This window comes from Telopea speciosissima, chromosome 6 (assembly GCF_018873765.1).
Source record: "Telopea speciosissima isolate NSW1024214 ecotype Mountain lineage chromosome 6, Tspe_v1, whole genome shotgun sequence".
NCBI classification, from domain to species: domain Eukaryota; kingdom Viridiplantae; phylum Streptophyta; class Magnoliopsida; order Proteales; family Proteaceae; genus Telopea; species Telopea speciosissima.
The window spans coordinates 65,401,957-65,419,983 of record NC_057921.1 but is presented as its reverse complement, the minus strand read 5'-3'; the positions used below and the strand labels follow the sequence as shown (position 1 = coordinate 65,419,983).

The following is an 18,027-nucleotide window of genomic DNA, read 5'->3' as shown; positions in this document are numbered from 1 at the left end:
ACAGTAGGGGAGGTTTGAATAAATCTCAGAAACACGGGAAGTTCGTGTAATTGTCAAAAAGGTCAGGGAAAGTTAGTGTAATTTACTCGATATAAAACAATATTACACGAGACTCGAAACAAATAAACTATGGTCTTCCACCATTCTATCTTCCGTATTTTCCGTGGAAGTAGTAATTATTCTCACAGCTTACCTCCAATGCTATGATTAGTAGATTATAAGGTCAACCAAAATCCATTGAGATGTATACTTTTACTCATAGATAATATTATTTTTTCCCACAATAATTACAAGAGATGTACAGATTCCAAAGAAATTCTTACCTGTACCATCATGATCTCTCGTCATATACAGCTCATAAGAGAAAAACAGGTTTACATCCCTTCCCAAAAAGGGTGAGGGGGGATTACAACTTCCCTAGAATATTGCCCACTCCATTTTTGCAGAAATGGAGGGAAAGTCAGGCCACCATTGAATGTGAGACAAACGGAACAGGTCAATATTCCAATTAAAATATAGAAGATATGGTGACTCTTGGACATAGGACTTTGTGCCTTTTTTTTTCCTTTTCATTTCCTTTTTTTTCTGGAGAAATGGTCATCACAATATAATCTCTCTCCAATCTCTTGAAATAGGCTTTAAAAAACCAAAATAAGTAACTTATCCAATAATAAGAATCTACTTTAGTGAGCAAAGACATGGTAGGAGATTTTACAACCAAAAACACCTAAATTTTTCTCAAATTTTTTTTAAAAAAAAACAGGAAAAGAAAGAAAAGGGTTTCAGCAAGGAACTATTCCTTAGTCAACTCAGCCTGACTGTTTAATTCAAAAATGAAATTGTAAGGTGCATGAACAAGATAGTTAGACACTTAGGCTACGTTTGGTAACGTTCAGAACAGCGTTCTGAACAATTCTTTTGTTCAAAAAGAACACAAAAACATGAAAAAGTGTTTGGCTTTGCGGTTCGTTTTTTCGTTCTTTTAGAAAGAACCGGAGGTCTTGAGCACCAAAAGAACAAAGAACGACGCGAGCGAAGGACAAATCACAAAACCCGTGATTTTTTTTAGAGAAATCACGACACTCATCTCTCTCGCTCTGCTAGCACCAGGAGACGACGAAGGAAGGACTAACTCTGCAACCCTAGGAAGGACTCACTCTCTCTCGCTCTCTCTCCCTCTCTCTCCCTCTCTATCTCTTGCATGCTCTGGTAACGTTGTTTCCCTCTCTCTGTTGCTGTCTCTCCCTCTCGATCTCTCGCACTCTCTCTCGCTCTTTCCCTTTCTCTGTCTCTCTCTCTCCTTCTCATACTCTCTGTGTCGTTTTTTTGGTTCCTTTCCTCTCTTTGTCTCTCTCTCTCCCTCTCACCGTCTCTGTGTGGAGATTATAGAAGATTGATCCAATTTGTTTCCGATATTGTCTCAGGAAGTGGATCAGCACCCTACAACCAAAAACAGACACAGAGAAGCACCCCTTTGTTTCCCATTTTGTCTCAGATAATATTATATCTCAGATCTAGTGTAGTCTAGTTTAGTCTGTGATTTTTACTGTAATATAGAATATCGGTTCTGATTGTCTTTCCTTCGATCTTGAACCCTGTATATTCTTTCTCAAATCTTTGTTTACATTTTGATTGAGATGTAAAATCAGATTTTGGGATATATTCAGAAAGAGTTGTTCCAATTAATGTATCGTGCATCTCTAGTGACGCAGTGATGCATAGACAATAGACTTTTTTTTTCTTTTAAATTTTTTTTCCTGCTGTAACGTCTCTGCCAAAGTTGTTGGTTCGTGTGAGGTATGTTTCGTTTTTTGGGTTTTGTTTTTTTCTCAGATTGTACCAGAGGATCTGGTTTATTACTAGTGTTGAAATTGTGATTTTGCTTTGAATACTTTATTCCTGTAATTTGGTAAGTTATAGAAAGTCTTTGTTCCAACAACTGATCGATCTAATCTCAAAAGTTAGCTGTGGGAACCCTCGAGGGATAATGTTTCTCTTTACAGCAGGGAACATTGAAGTGAACTGAAGGTTGTTTGATGCCCCATTTGCTTCACTGTGCATGGTGTAGTTTAAATTTCATTTCACTGGCCACAATTTTTGGGTATTTTACACCATTCTGTTCGAATCTTTTTGATCCTGTACAAATAAAGGTGTATGCATGTATGTGTATCTTCTTTTGATCAAGGCATGTATATGTATTCATTTAGGTATATGTGAGCATGAATCATATTGTTTAAGCAGGGAGTCTATGATGGCTCCTTTGCCTTTGCAGTCACTGGACAGGTTCAGTGAGAATTGGAGCACCCAAGTCCTACAACAGGCCCCATACTGCTTGGCTCTCAGTTTCTCTCACTGTACCTATCCAGTGATGAGATTATGGACTTCTTTTTTTTCATGGCAAAACATCTTGAGATCATGAACTGCCATATGCTGATCAACATAAGTGGATCCATAATACCATATCAAAGGGTTCTATATGCATTTGTCCATTGCATTTTCATTAAAGCTACTTGGTTTCTTTCCCCTATTGGATTAAAGAACAGAACTTTTCAAGAAATTATTTCATTGAAGATTGGTAGGTATGGTGGGTAGACCAGCCAAATAATCAGAGAGACATCTTCTATTAGAATCCCCAATTAGTTGGGCCATTTGCAGAGCTATAAATAAATTTATGTTTTAATGGTAAAACACCTACTAGTAGTCTTATCTTGAAAGAGTTTCTGCTATAATCCTCTAATGCACCTAGTGAACTTGGGATTTCTCTTTTGCCTTTAATCTTTTGTGGGTCCTTATGTTAGCATCCCATGTTTCTTTTCACAAAGACAAGATGGTGCTTTTGGGTAATTTTCGTTTAATCTCAATAAAAGCTTAGTGTGTGCAGAGGGAGAAGAAAAGATTTCTACTAACCTTTGCCTAAAGTGGTTGAGATGCTTGCACTTAGAGGGAATGAATACAAAAGCTGTTATACTCTTGTATTGTAAAAGAATTTTAGAAGTCATCAGATATATGGATGAGTGAAAGATGCAAATCAGTTTCAATTTTGATTTTTCAAAGATTTTCATATAGTTTCCTACTATGGAATCTCTTGGCTTTCTAGAATCCAAAAGAATGGAGAATATAATTTGGTTTAATCTGTTGTGTTAATTCATTGACAACTTGATGGGTCTTTAGCTCAAATTGGTAGAGCACTTGGAACATGAGCATGTTCCAAGAGGATGGTGGTTCGAGTCCACCAAGGCCCTTTTTATTCAACTGTTCATAGCATAGTTAGTTATGCCACTAATCCACACAAGAACCCAATTTTAATGGCATCTTTGAAATTTGACATCTTTTTATACTTACTTTGGTTATGTTAATGAGATATTTTAATTTTATGCTAAGGTTGGGAAAAGGATTTTACAAGTCTTTTTTTGGTATAATTGACAAAGAAATGGCATTATTGTAATTAATATCAAATAGGGAAGAACAGATTTTACCAAACACCATTTTCGTTCTAAACAGCGTTCTTGAGAACGTTACCAAACGGTCATTTTCGGTCTCAGAACGCCGTTCTAAACCAAGAACGCAAAAGAACGTTTCTAGTCAAGAACAGGCGTTCTTTGTTTAGACCATTACCAAACGTAGCCTTAGGCTGCGTTTGGTAACGGTCTGAACAAAGAATGCCCGTTCTTGACTAGAAACGTTCTTTGGCGTTTCTGGTCTGGAATGCCGTTCTGTGTATGAAAATGGCCGTTTGGTAACGGTCTTAAGAACGTGTTCAGAACGAAAATGGCATTTGGTAAAACCTGTTCTTCCAAATTGTAATTTAATCACAATAATGCCATCATCATCTAAAAAGATGAAAAGTTGAAGACTTTCAGATCTTGTTGAAGTACTCCACCATTTCCAAATTTCATTTCTTCATTAGCTTGAAAATAGCTAGTGTCAGCTTATCAATTGAGGCTTGGAAGGAGTTCAACAAAAATCTAAGAACACCAAACCCTAAAATATGCATCGCTATGGGGGTCGTTTTAGGTTGGTGGAAGGAGAATGGAAGAAATGGAAGAAAAGAAAAAAGAAAGGGTTCGGTGGAAAATGGAATTTAAGAATAAAAAATGGAGAAGATGGGAGATGGTTTTGCAGAAATGGGGTGAAGAAGAGGGAAATAAACAAATGGAGGTGGTGGGGTCGATGAACATGATTGAGGTTTTGGCTAGTGAGAATCGAAAATAGAGATGGGAATGAGGGTTTCAAACAGTGACGAGAGATGGGTTTTGGTTGTTTTTTTTAGGTTTTATTCAAGGTCTTTTGGATCCTTGATGGCGTCATTCTGGATTGAATCAAAGCGTAGTTCAACGAGGAAGACTCAATTTTAACAATTGTCATGCCGAAGCAGACCAGAGGAATTCGAGGGATTGAAATTGAGGAAGTGAAGCAAGAAAATTCTGATGGAGAGACATCTGAAAGGCATGATGTTCAAGAGGAGCTTAAGCCAGATACAGAAGAAGAACCTAAACCAATAACAAAAGAAGAAGACGATCAGATTGGACAAACTTCAACAAAATCACCTAAAATCTCACATGAAGAAGAATCATCGCAACTAACCTCACCAGAACTGAAAGAACAGGATCGAGATCCAGAAATCATACCACCACAGACTCTTGATCTAGATCAACCAGTAGCTCAAGAAATTGAAGATCACGAACTCAGCGGAGCAGAGGAAGTGCATGAACAAGTGCCAGAGGTCCCAGAGGAGGAAGTTGAATCGGAGGAAGCAGATGAAGAAGAATCTCCGAAGGTAGAGCTGAAGAAAAGCGTCTACGACCAATAGACTCAAACAGAGAAGTGGTGCCCAAGAGCGAGTTGCAGAGACTGCAAGAGAGAGGGAGAGAGCGAGACAGAGAGAGATACAGAGAAAGAATCACCTTGAAGCTCCTGTTTACTTGCAGGTCTCCTCCACTTCCCCACTTGACCAGAAATGAGAGAAGCCCTCTGAGAGAGAGAGAGAGAGAGAGAGAGAGAGAGAGATGAGAGAAGAATCACCTTGAAGCTCCTTGAGAGCACATTTATGTGTGAAATCTTAGGGCAAAAGCATACATTTTACCATATTGAGAGTTACTCGGTGCTTTCTTATGCTTTTGGTTTTAGGTGAATTCTTGTGAAAATGGAGAGATGATGCTAAGGAAATGTTTTAAGGTGTTTAAAGGTGTTAATGGCTTAGATCGTAGCCCATCGAGTCAGCTTAGCACATGATTCCGAGTTGAAGTCTTCTTCTTTCTATTTTTTTCTTTTTCTTAGGATTCAGGCATTGTAAAGAGGAAGGAGAAGAGAATATTCTCTTTTCTTAGGGAATATTTCTCCTACACTTCCCTCTTCTCCCTTCTCTTCTCTTCCCCTATAAATACCTCTTGCCCTTTGGGTTGTAAGAAGTTAGTTTTTAGTTCAGTTTTTAGTTAGTTTCTAGTTCAATTTTAATTCAGTTTTTAGTGTAATTTTTATTTCATTCACTTAGTGAAATTTTCTCTTCTTTTTCTATTTGTGGCTTAAGTTCTTAGTTTTGAATTCAAGTTCTTAGTTTTGATTTCATAAGTCTAGTTTAATGGTTGTAATAGTTTTAGTTTAAAGCTTCCTAGTCTAAGTTCCTATGTTGATGACAAGACATGGAGATTTAGAAGAGGAAGCCATGGTGAGTTTATTCTAGTATTCAAGCACATCAAGGTATCTCATTCTCTAAACCTTAATCTCATTCTCCCTTTCCTCTATCTTTCTCTATCTTCTTCTTCTTCTCCCTCTATTTCTTTTATTTTTTATATGGTTGTGGTATGTGGATGCACTTTTATTCCTTATTTTTTTTATGTGATTATGAAGTGTGGCTGTGTTTTTGTTATTCCTTTCAATTCGCTTTAGTTTGATAGGTTAGATGCTCACGTGTTAGGACGCCAATTTAATCCTTAATTTTGTTAGATGCTTATGAGTTAGGATGCATTAATTTTCATTAATTTAATTAGTTTAATTTAACACTTTAATTTGGTTCACTTTGCATTACTTTTAAGTTAGTTAAATAGAGTGGCATATATCTCCTCGTGTTCGACCGTAGCTACGATTGACCCGTCGCTTGGATTATTTTAATTCAAACACTCTGTTTGCGGTCTCCTCGCTTCTAAACTTGACCGAAGCGAGAGAAGCCCTCTGAGCGAAGAGACAGCGAGAGAGAAAGTCACCTTGAAATCATGGGTTTTTCCCTTTTTCCTCGATGATAGCCTTCAATTTGTTGTTCTCGTTCTTTACAGACCGTGTCTGAGACAGTTTGTAAAGAACGTTCTTTTGATGGAATTTTCCTCCGGTTCGTTCTAAAAGAACGAAAAAACGAACCAGACAACCCCATGCATTAGACACTAGATTATGAGGAAAATCTGACTTCAAAAAAATTAAAAACAATTTCATGACTCCAAATTAACTCAAGATATCATAATTTCTTCTCTAATTTCTAATGTGCTACAGCTGTGTCATGGGCCCCCTCAACCTGTGACTGCCCACAAAAGCTTTCCTCAACGCAACTTTGAAAGATACTCCCTTGGGAAAGCTGGTTACTCTGTCAAACTGAAAACCTCGGCTTTTTATTTTCTTTTGGGGAGGGGGGCAGGAGGGGGAGGTATTCATACCAATTTTCATGGAGTCTATTCTTCTAGCATCATTTGCTGGATGCAGTAAAAGGGCGGCTGGTTAAGGAGATTTTCACAAAGGCAAGCTGAAACCACAGTTTCCGCCATTAAAAACTCAACCCGATGCTACACAAGGACCAATAAGCTAGCAGATAAGCTTGCTGAAGTGTTGCCTTATATAATGTCCCTCATTGGACCATGGCAGGCCAATAATCCGGTCCTGCTTTCATCTGCTTCTCTATTAATAAATACTGTTTCATTAAGGTTTTTTTTTTAAAAAAAATTCCCAAATTCCCTTTAGGCTTCTCAAAATCCATCAACAAAATGACCATTAAGTTCTCAAGCAATTGAGGTGGTTAAAATTAATCATTTCACTTTTCCTCTAAAGAGAACGTATTAGGGCCCATTTGTTTCACAGGGTTTTGATGGGGTGGGAATGTTGGGGTGGAAAAGTTATCAAACATTCCCAAAAACATGGTATTCTTGAGTAATTTGGATGTCCGTGGCAGGAAGTGGATTAGACAAACACAGTATGTCAGATTTTACTGTCGGCTTAGCCGGCGGACTATTTCTCCCACCCCATGCCCTCACAAAGTCTCATGAATTTCGTGGGACTTTGCAGAATTTTTGGGGAGAGCTGCAACGGTACTCTCTCTCTCTCCTTCCTTCCTTCCCTTCCTCTCTCCGTCTCTCTCTCTCTCGCTGTTCTTCGACTCCAGACTAAATGAGCCCATTTCTGAGTATCAATGAAATAGGTATCTTTTCAAGTAAATTAGCAAAAACAACTTAAGCATGAACGAAACAAGAACGGCAACAATGAAATCTCAAGAACTCGGTAAGTTTGACATCAAAATCAAAGAAATCAAACAACCCAACCAAAACCAATCAAAGAAGGCAAAATCAATGAATGAAACAATGGGAAATAAAAAAAAAACAACATAATCAGAACTCCATTTAAGCATTTAATCGGCTTTGCATAAGAATCAAGACAATACTCAACAATAAAATAAATAAAGAAATACATGAAAGTACAGACAACAAAACTGGAGAGGATGAAACGAACCCACAACAGCTTCCATGTATAGAAACTCCATTGCAGATTGAGAGAGGGAAGACGACGAAGATGACGCTGCTTGAGTGATTTTGAAACTTAAAAAAAAATCGAAGGTCTCTCTCTCTATAGGAGATGAAGCCTGGACGGATTTGGAACCCATCGGCGAGATGATGATGATGGTCGGTTACAGGGTCGCGGTGCTGGAAAGAAATGGAAGGACAGAGAAGACAAGGGTTTGAGGAACATTTATCTCAATCAACACAATCCCTCCCTGGTCAATCCAACCCAACCAAACAACATGGGGGTGGGATGCTACAGAGTCTTTCCATTGATTTTCTTTCCCTTTCCTTTTCTGCTGTCTCGCCCCACTATATGTGGGACCCATTGCTCTTAGTTTCCCACCCCTTAAACCCCGGCAAACAAACTGGGCCTTAAAAAAATAATTCTTTGTTACGTAATGTAAAGACAAGACACCAAGGCTCTGCATGATAACACTGTTCCGTAAACAAAAGGGAGAAATAAGGGGGAAGGGTACACTACAGTCTCCACCTCCAACACTACCGCCACCTCCACAACCATATTTGGTTCTTTTAGATATTCAGTGACATTTTTGTAAATTTATAGAAGTTCCAGAAAAAGAAATTACTGCACATAACAAACGCGTTTTTGTTTCTTTTCTGGCCATGAAATAGAAATTACTATGCATTACCAAATGCGTTTTTTTTGTCCAGAAACTTGGCCCAGAAACAGAAATACCAAAAATTATTTCTCGAAAAGAAACATGGCCCAGAAACATAAGTGTTATCATGCAGGGCCCAAATCACCTAGAAGTCCAGGGTTTCTGAAGTAGATGTAGTCCTGCCTAGTTGAGTTGATCAAGAACTTGTTGCCCACATTGGACATCATGCTCAGCCAACTAATGAAACAAGCACTTAGAAGCCTAGGTATTGTGCTGATCGAAAAAGTATCTAGGAATTCATCAAATTGATCAGTGATTGCACAAACATAAGTTCCTGGAAAACTCAATTCAACCAAAGAAAAACCAAACATACTGAAATGACTGCAGATCAACAAGTGCAAAGCAACTAGGAAAGTATAAGTAGAAGTACACACAAAGACCAGCAACAGAAAAGTTTTTCAAATGGATAAAAGGGATTACCTTATGGGACAGTTGAGAGATATTCGTGATGGTCCCTCAATTATGTCAGAATCTGTCGATTGAAGTAAAAGAAACACAATAAGTTAGTTGTGCATTTGGGTTGTCCAGACAAATTAAGGAACCTAAGTTACAAAGTAGCATAATCAAAATTTCAAATTATAAGAATATCAGCAATATAGATAATCATGAGATATTTAGTGCATTTTGTCATGTTATACTCTAAGTATTAGATTGCCTTTAATCAAAGAATGGAGCATTTCTCAAAGCCAATATCAAGTTATCAACAAGCTCCATAAAAATATCAACTTGGACATGTCTAACACGAAATGATATATATACAACTTGAATTCTTCCAAGACAAAATGATACATACACTGATGTAAAAGCTGGCCCCCAAGGCTCATCAATGGTACAAACTGCAATGGGAAGAAAAGAGCATGGCCCAATAGTTTGTAGAAAACCCCACATTTTAAATTTCAATAAACAGGCAAATGTTACGAATGTACAAGTAAATTGGGCCATGGTGGTTCCATCTTTAAGGTAAGTCCCCTGAGTTCTTCTATTTTGGGAAAGGGAGAATATATTATTGAACTCTTCTCTGATCAATATCCATAGAGAATAAAAAGAATTGAGCAAAGGTCACCGCCCCCAATGGGTCGATGAAATTAATGTTCTCTCGGCAATTAAAGCCCATCAGGAGTTGGAGATGTTATGAGCATAGTTTTCAAGGCGCTTAGGCAACCAGTCGCCCTTTTTTTTTATCTATCCATTATATCTAGTATAACAATAATATAATTATGCTTACAGCATTAAAATGACAACAATACAGATTGAATTTATGCACCAATTTGCCATCATTACAGAAACAACATTATTCTAGAAACAACATTATTTAGAGTGGGAAGTTCAAATTCTTTCTTAATTTATTTTTTTATTTATTTTTGGGCACTAAATCATTCCATGCTTCTCACTAATATACAAACTTGTACACACGCCAATAAAAATGTTAGAAAAAACATTATTTAGAGGGGGGAAAAACCACATGTTAAAAAAATGACCACCTAGGGACCTAGGCTCCCTTAGAAACCCACTCAGATGCCCATGCGATACCTTGACTACTGTGGTTATGAGATCCAATAACAACCTCTATTGTTTGGACGTTTTCTGGCCCAATAGCAGGTGACATGTTAAGGGCTTAAATTTTAGGTCTAAGAACTGTTCTTCAGCTTGCTATCCAAAGAGGATTCTCAAGTTTCAACGGTGAAAGATGAGCAACGTTCACCAATAGCTTGTGCAGATCATGAAAACAGTGTGCAGCAGAGATTTGCTCATACCATCAAAACATCTGACATATAGCAACTCGGCTGGGATGTATGACACCAATAGAAGCCAAAACAGCACATGATTTTGGGTGATTTGATAGCAAGACAAGGAGTGGTGAGACATCCCATATGTAAATAACAGGGTAGGGGGCTGGTTTCTTGTTTTACTTTCTTAGTGAGGCTTTAAGCATAATCTGTTTGTGGGCATTTTCTGTTTTGTTTTTCTTGTACCACTAGCTATTTTCCACCAATAAATAATCTGTTGCACCATTAAAAAAAATTATTGAACTTCGGACAGAACAGTTTTCCTTTTGCTATATTTGACCTTCCATGATTTTTTCCCGTTTAAATCTTCCTTGAGTAACTTCATGCTGACCATAATCTCCACATTGTAATTACTGTTAGAGCATCCAACAAGACATCCTATTGATGGTTTCTTACACAAGAAAATTTTCCATCCCGTTCATGGTATTGATTTTCCATCCTTTCCCAAAATTGCCATTCATTATAGGGAAGAACAGACTACAGGATGTAGTGTATATATCTTCAATATCTTGTTTTTTTTAAATCAACCACCCCAGTCTTCAGTAAAGGCACTGATGGTCAAAAGAGCAGATTTATTTCCCCCTTATTTAGTATTACCTGAATCAACCGCAGCAACAGGTTGAACGTAATCTCGTAGCACAGGTGTACCAGGGGATGATTCCACACTTGTGAAGGCTATGATTATGATGTAATTGCCTGTAAAATGAGTACATGCTTGTATCATGAAGCAGTTGAATTCCAAGGCAAAATGAATAGCCAGTGAAGTTTAAGTTCATGCGTACCTTTAAACTGGCCAATAACTTGTAGAAGATTTGTTCCAACTTTAAGCATAGGAGTCACATTTGTTGGAAACTGCGGTCCATTGTCCTGATTCAGAAGACAGGAATCACAAGAGGTACCAACTGAAGCTCTATTGCACTTTTGGTCATACCATCCATTCACATGAATATTATTTATGTCTACCCAGATACAACCAACAATCTCCTCTCCAAATAGAGAGAGATAGAGAGTTACGGAACCACACTAACCATTGAAACATTAATCCGTCTGTCCACTCCCTTTCCATTTAACAAGAAGCTACAGAAGTGAGAGGAAGAAAAAGTTCATCAGACCAAGTCTACAATGAACTTGTTCAATACAAAGTCTAAATGAATTAATTCAATAAAGAGGAAAGTGACACATACTTAGCTAGTGGGGGACTTATAATACATGAGGATGTCTCTGTACTATCCGTTTGAGCTACAAACAGCCTCTGTGGCAAATATATTTATTTTTGATGGGGAGGGGGAGAGAGAGGAAAACAGCAAAGTAGAGTGAGTACTACAAGAAATTAAACAGCTTTCATTATCATTACAGTGGGGATGTGTATACCTATCATTCAAAAATCAAACAATTTAGCATATATACACAATAAACAGGATTTGCTAATATCCGGCAAATTGTACCAAGTACCAACCATAGACAAAATTTAAGATAAGGGTGCACCTCAGCTATGAAAAAAGTTAAGTCGAGAAAACAAAAGCGAACATTTACAATCTACATAACCAGATTGAAAATAGACGTATGAATAGGATGCATAATCAGTGAAAGTAAGCTACAATGGAAGAAAACTACCATTTGTCTATATACTAGGGTAGAGCCTGAACTTTGTCTTGGGGAGAGGGGATTAGATTCATCTAGAATGCTAGCAAGATGCACTCACACACGTAACGAAACCAAATTAACACTGGTTCCACTTTCTATACATCTGGTAGCAGGTATGATAGTTTATAGTTGATCCCACTTTTAATACATGAGGCAAAACTTGCAAAGTGATTGGAACGTAGCTTTGCCAAATGATTTTTTTTTATTTTTTTTTGGGGGTGGGGGCGGGGTGTGAAAGGTACCAAATGTGCGATGACAAGTGGATCTGATCTACAACTAGATGTGTCTGACCTAACAAATTAACTAAACATAAGCAACATGAAAAATGATCCAACCATTTCTCTTTTTCACCCCTTTCAATTCATTTCAAACGTTACAAACTTTTCCGTTGCAAATATAACAATATCATGGATTGTTAATAGTTAAAATAAAAAATTGACAAGGATGAGTTGTCAATTTTGCCAAGGTCAGCATGATGGGCCACCCAATTGCCATCTTGCCAATTCAATTGGAACCCAGATCTAATGTACAAATAGGCCCACCTTCCTTTATTAATGTGCTAAATTTCTTCCCCAAATAGGCGTTCACATATGAGCACCCCCCCCCCCCCAAAAAAAAAACAATGTTTGAAAAACACAATTGGCTGTTGAAACCACAAGAGAAGTCTATTACATTGTTGACCATACATTTGAGAAAACCTATGAAATTTTGCATGTGATCAGTCCAATAGGTGAACAGTCTAAAGCATAACAACTTGCAAAAGGAAATGGAGGATGGGGGATGGAGATCCACGTGTCATGGCTCACAGTCCCATGAAATACAAGGGATAGAAAAAATATTGAAGGAGCCAAGAACATCCATAACCGCAAGAAGTTGAGAACAACAAACTACAATTGTTTAAAAATTAAATAAATCCAATATGTGTTAATCCTATAAACAGCATTCCATGTAAAAATTTAGGAGGTAGTGTTCTAGGTAAAACATTAGGCAACACATAAAAATGTCTATGATCATTCACCCAACAAAATCAAGTTCAACCATAGTTTTAAGTTTCAGTCAAAACTACAAGCCAGTTTTGACCGAGATATCTCGGTTTCGACACTACCCAAGACGAAACAATGGGTCGAAACTGGTTTGTACCAGTTTCAACCCTGTTTTGACCATGTTTATATTTAATTAAAATCGATCGAAACCTGTCTTATTTCGACAGGACCGGCCGAAGCATAAGGTGCCACAGATTCCGACAGTGCAAAGAAGATTTTGCCAACAACAACAACAAACTTAGCCTTATCCCAACTTAATGGGGTCGGCTACATGGATCCAAAGAAACAAAGTAGGGAAAACAGAGTCCTAACCAAGAAGGAGAGAGATGAAAAATGAAAAGTGAAAAAAAGACCAGTTGAAAGTTGGGAAATAAATAGAAAAATGAAGAATGAAAGATAGAAAGGGGAAAGAGGCATAGCCCAACATGTCAGGAGAATCTCAGCTAAACGGGGTCTGCTGCATTATTTGACAAAAACTTGCAATTTTTTGCCAAACCACTTGAGTTCTCATGTCTTTGTAGTCTTCTACTCATTCAACCCTTCTACGGCTTGGTTTTGCATGATTGGAACTTGAAGTTATTGGTTTTTTCCCCCAAATCTAATTTTTGGAAAATTTAGTATATAGACATAGTAGTTTCGTTTCAATTTTTATATGTTAGATCGAATGGCCTAATCTACAACTTCACGGAGTCAGATTATTTTAAGGTTGTTAAATTATTAGTGAATTTTCTGGTTTAAAAATATGAATTTCCCACAACAAATTTTTTTTAAAAAAAATTTGGGGTAATAAGTGATGGATGGACTTCAAATTAATATATATGTTAGACACTGTTAGCCGATCTACGGCTTGACGGAGTAAGAATTTTTTTCCTGTTTTTAACTCTATTTATTGATTTTACCAAATTAATTTATGAAATTCAAAAAAATTGAAAATAATTAAAATATACTGTTTTGGTTTGAAAATTCAAGAAAAATAGTGAAATTATTGGAAATATGTTTTCAACCAAAATTGCTTAATAATGTGATGTTCCTTAATTTTTTTTTGTTGATTAAGATTATCAATTATTAAAATATTTAAAAATATTTTTAATTAGGCAAAAAATATAAGACTTGGGGGAAATTTTAGAATAAGCTTTGTTGCAGTTTTAGGAGGCCTTATTTGATGTCTGCATGTTAATAATGTTTGAGTTCTTATCGCAACAGTGTATCAACAAGTGCATAATGGCTGAAAGGGAAAGTGGGGACATTACATGGAGGCATGGGATACCCCTTTCGGCCTACAAGAAGAAATCACAGTGCAATTACTGTGGCGAAAAAACTATGGGAGATAGGACCACTAGACCGAAGTAGCATCTTGCTAGTGGTGATAGAAATGTCATGGGCTGCACTAACGTTCCAAGTGTGATAAAGAAGGCTATGGCAACATTGCTGAAGGGCGCGATACAGAGAAGGCGGGAAAAAAGGACAACCAGGGCAGAGTTTGAGGAAGCATGTCTAGAGAGGATCCATGATTTAGGGGAGGAGGAGGATGATAGTGATGAGCCAGATTTGGATGACGCAGCAGCAGAGGCTGCAAGAGTGAGGAGGGCAACGGAAGCAAGCAAAGCTACCTTTGCAATGGAGCAATAAAGATTGATGCAGATGACCAGGGGAGCTGGTTCATCTAGCTAGGCTCTAGCAGAGCCACACCACAGGGGAGGGGGCTGAGACTTAGAGAGCCAGAGTGAGAACAACGCAGCCCCAACCCCACTCCCACCCCCAGTCTGTGACCCAACCGTTGACTGAAGTTGAGATCCTTGAGTAGGATCCTGCTGTCTTTCCCAGACAGGACCAGAAACAGAAGAAGCTGAAACACATGTGGATTAATATGAAGGGGAAAGTAGGTGATGTAGCCTAGGTGAAATAAGTCTCACTTAGGGCCAGGTTGTGTAATAGGTTGGCCGAATGGGCAGATTAGGTGGATTAGGGCAAAATTAGGGTTAGGAATTGGATTTTGAGTTAGGGTTTTATTGGGTAATGGTATGCAGGTTTTTAGAAGTCTATTGGTATAGGTTTTGATTAGGTTTGAATAGAAAATAAAATTTTAGAATTATTAGGGTTAGGGTTTTGGGTTTGAGGAATGAAGGGAGTAAAGGGATCTAGGGTTTCTAAGGGGAGACAGGCCAAGGGTTTCAGGTCGAGTGTCACAGAGGTGGGGAAAGTGACTCGGCTGAAGTTTGGGGTGATTTGGTTGGCTGGTTAGGTCTAGACAGGTTTTAGGGTTGTTGGGTTTTAATGGTGAAGGAGGGATTTAGGGTTTTTTATGGATAACTAGGGCTGCAACTGAGATCGAGTGTAGGGATGGATACACAGCTGCTGTGATTAAAAGTTAGATGGATTTTGATGGAGGGTTAAGGCTGTAAGTGAACTAGGGTTCAGAAAATTCAAATAAAATAGAAGGGGGGTGTTAGGGTAGGCTGTAGAGGAGTAGGAGAAGAAGGGGATGAATAAACTGTAAAATACTTACTGGAATATGCAGGTTCTTCAATGGCAGCTTGGAGAACTTGATTGAAGAAGAAGAAGGACCTCCCGATCTGCAAGATGCAAGGAGTCACCGGAGTCCACCAGCCCTAACCCTTGATATGACTCACAAGGGGTCTTGATATGACACACAAGACAGTTCTCTGAAGAGAGAAGCAGAAGCAGCAATGGTTAACAGCAGGAAACGATTTTTTAACATCTTAAACTTGGTGGAGGGAGCCTGCCCACGATCTCTTATTAATAATAAGGCCATAGGCCAAACATAATACAACTCTAACTCCTCCTTTAGAATCGATGGAGGGTTCTAATTTAAAACAACTTAAAAGACATTAAAGAGAAAGACCTAATTACCCCTATTGACTTAAAACACTTAAAACTTTTAAAATAGCTGAGATTCCTCATCAACCAATAGGATATAAGATCCTACTAGCCAATAGGAGCTCTTCACTTAAACTAACCCAATTGAACCAATTGGATGTAACCAATTTAAGCCGGTTCAATTACAAAACAAAAATAAAACTAAGTATAACTGAAATAAACTAAGTATAGGCTATACTAAGGCTCCTACAATAACCCTAGGTCTAGGGAGGCTTCTTCAATTCGAGGAGGCTTGGATCTACATCATTAGGGGCTGCTTTCTCCAAGTGGATGTTCTACCACAGCACTCCAGCTCATCCCACTACAGGGCCATATTATCAGAGCATGTTGGATGATGTAGGTAGGACTGGCTCAGGAGTGAAGGGTCCCACAACACATGAGTTGTACAATAACCACTTGCCCGACCACAAGGAGCTGTAGGGTTACATTGAGGTGTTGAAGCTGATATGGGAATCATATGGTGTGATTGTGATGTGTGATGGTTGGACTGGACCCAGTAGACATTCCCTCATCAACTTCATGGTGTATTGTGATAGGAGGACCACACTCTTAAAGTCAGTTGATGCATCCAGGTCTAACTTTTCTGGACTCCATGTGCAGCCCAGTGCATCGATCTCATGCTGAAGGACATTGGGGATCTTAAGCTTGTGAAAAAAGTTGTAGAAAGGGAAACACAAGTGACCATGTTTGTCTACAACCATGGATATGCCTATAGATGTTGAGGAGCAAGGGTGGTGGGAACTTGGTGAGGCCAGAAATGACACGCTTCACCACAAACTACATCGTTCTAAAGAGCTTTGAGATGAAGAAGGATGGACTTAGGTCCATGTTTGCTTCAAAGGATTGGTTTGAGTGGCACGGGTATTCTTCTTGTCGAGGTCGGGCACAGCCCAAGAGATCATTTCTAGTGACAAGTTCTAGGATGACCTGAAGGTTATCATCATGATCTTAGAGCTGATAGTCTGAGTGTTGAGAATGGTAGACTCACAGAATAAGCCCAGCCCCACCTTACCACACTTACGGGCAGCTATGAATTTAATGAAGATGCAGGTTGAGGAAGTGTACGGACTAGGGGTGTCAATAATACCCAGCTGGCCCGAACCCGCCCTGAGCCCGGCCCAAACCCGACCCTGATCTGCCAGCCCGAAGGGCGGGTCAGGGTTGAGATTTTGGCTGACCTTGGCAGGGTCGGGTCGGGTCGGGCTCAAGGCGGCGGGCCTAGCCCGGCCCGGCCCAGACCCGACCCTGAATTCTTTATAAGCATTTATATGGCTGAAAATACCAAAATACCCATAAGAGTGGTAAATAACCCTAATCCCATATGGCCATATTCCCTTTTCGTTTTCAGTTTTCACAATTTCAGTCTTCGTTCTTCTTCTTCATCCACGAGAAACTGAGAAAGCCGCCGCTCGACTACGAGTCTACGACGACTAGCAGCCTTCTTCTTCCTCGGTTCCTCCTTCCCAGATTCGCATCAAGGTATGTTCTAATGTTCATCACTTCATTTTTATTTGGGTCTTTCCCCATCCTCGCAACACTGCTGCTAGTATGCGTGGACTCAGATCTGAAATGCATCTCTCTTGATCAGCGTCTGTGTTTATTGTTTTTTAAATCTTTGAAGTTTGAATGCATGTTCTCTGTGAATCTATGATCTATTTGTCTTGCTACAACACCAACCATAAGAATTGCGGCAATAGCAACTATTTTATTATTTTAAGAACCAACGCTTCTGAATCGTTCCGACAATCGTCGGATGCAATGCCCCCACAGCTCGTTGTAGACGTGGATTCCGAAACAAACTGCTTATCTCTAATGAAATCATGGCGGCAGGTGTAAGAAATGAAAAGGAAATGGAGTCCAATCCAACCACTTTTGTCTCTGTTCGGCGGAAAACTTTAGCTAAGAGAGAGAGAACGAGAGGAGAGAGGCTCTTCTGGGGAACCCCTCTCTCTCTCTTTCTTTACTTCTCAACTCTTGTAGTCTTGTGTGCTTAGAATGAGACTGGTTTTAAAGGGAATGAGAATTGAAGCAAATAATAAAGAATGAAATGGGAAGCTTCAAGCTTCAGAATTCAGAGAATTTTCAGCTCTTTGAAATATAATTATCATTTTGATGGGGTTCTCTACTGTGACATGCCCCATGCCGGCCTAGATTAGAACTGGAAAGATGATCATAGCCACCCACCCACTTTCCACTTTGCAGATTTTCCCTATTGGCCCTT

The 18,027-nt window shown here is 38.8% G+C and overlaps 1 protein-coding gene across 3 annotated transcripts in view; it reads right to left on the bottom strand.

The window, feature by feature from the left end:
- LOC122664685 (E4 SUMO-protein ligase PIAL1-like) overlaps window positions 1-18,027 on the bottom strand; it is a 62,538-nt gene that overhangs the window by 7,267 nt on the left and 37,244 nt on the right. For all 3 annotated transcript variants that reach the window (XM_043860625.1, XM_043860626.1, XM_043860627.1), the window contains 5 exons: window positions 11,406-11,473; window positions 11,250-11,298; window positions 11,004-11,088; window positions 10,819-10,917; window positions 8,855-8,906 (listed from right to left, as the gene is read on the bottom strand). In XM_043860625.1, coding sequence (XP_043716560.1) covers window positions 8,855-8,906; window positions 10,819-10,917; window positions 11,004-11,088; window positions 11,250-11,298; window positions 11,406-11,473 — 353 coding nt within the window. The remainder of the gene's footprint in view (window positions 1-8,854; window positions 8,907-10,818; window positions 10,918-11,003; window positions 11,089-11,249; window positions 11,299-11,405; window positions 11,474-18,027) is intronic.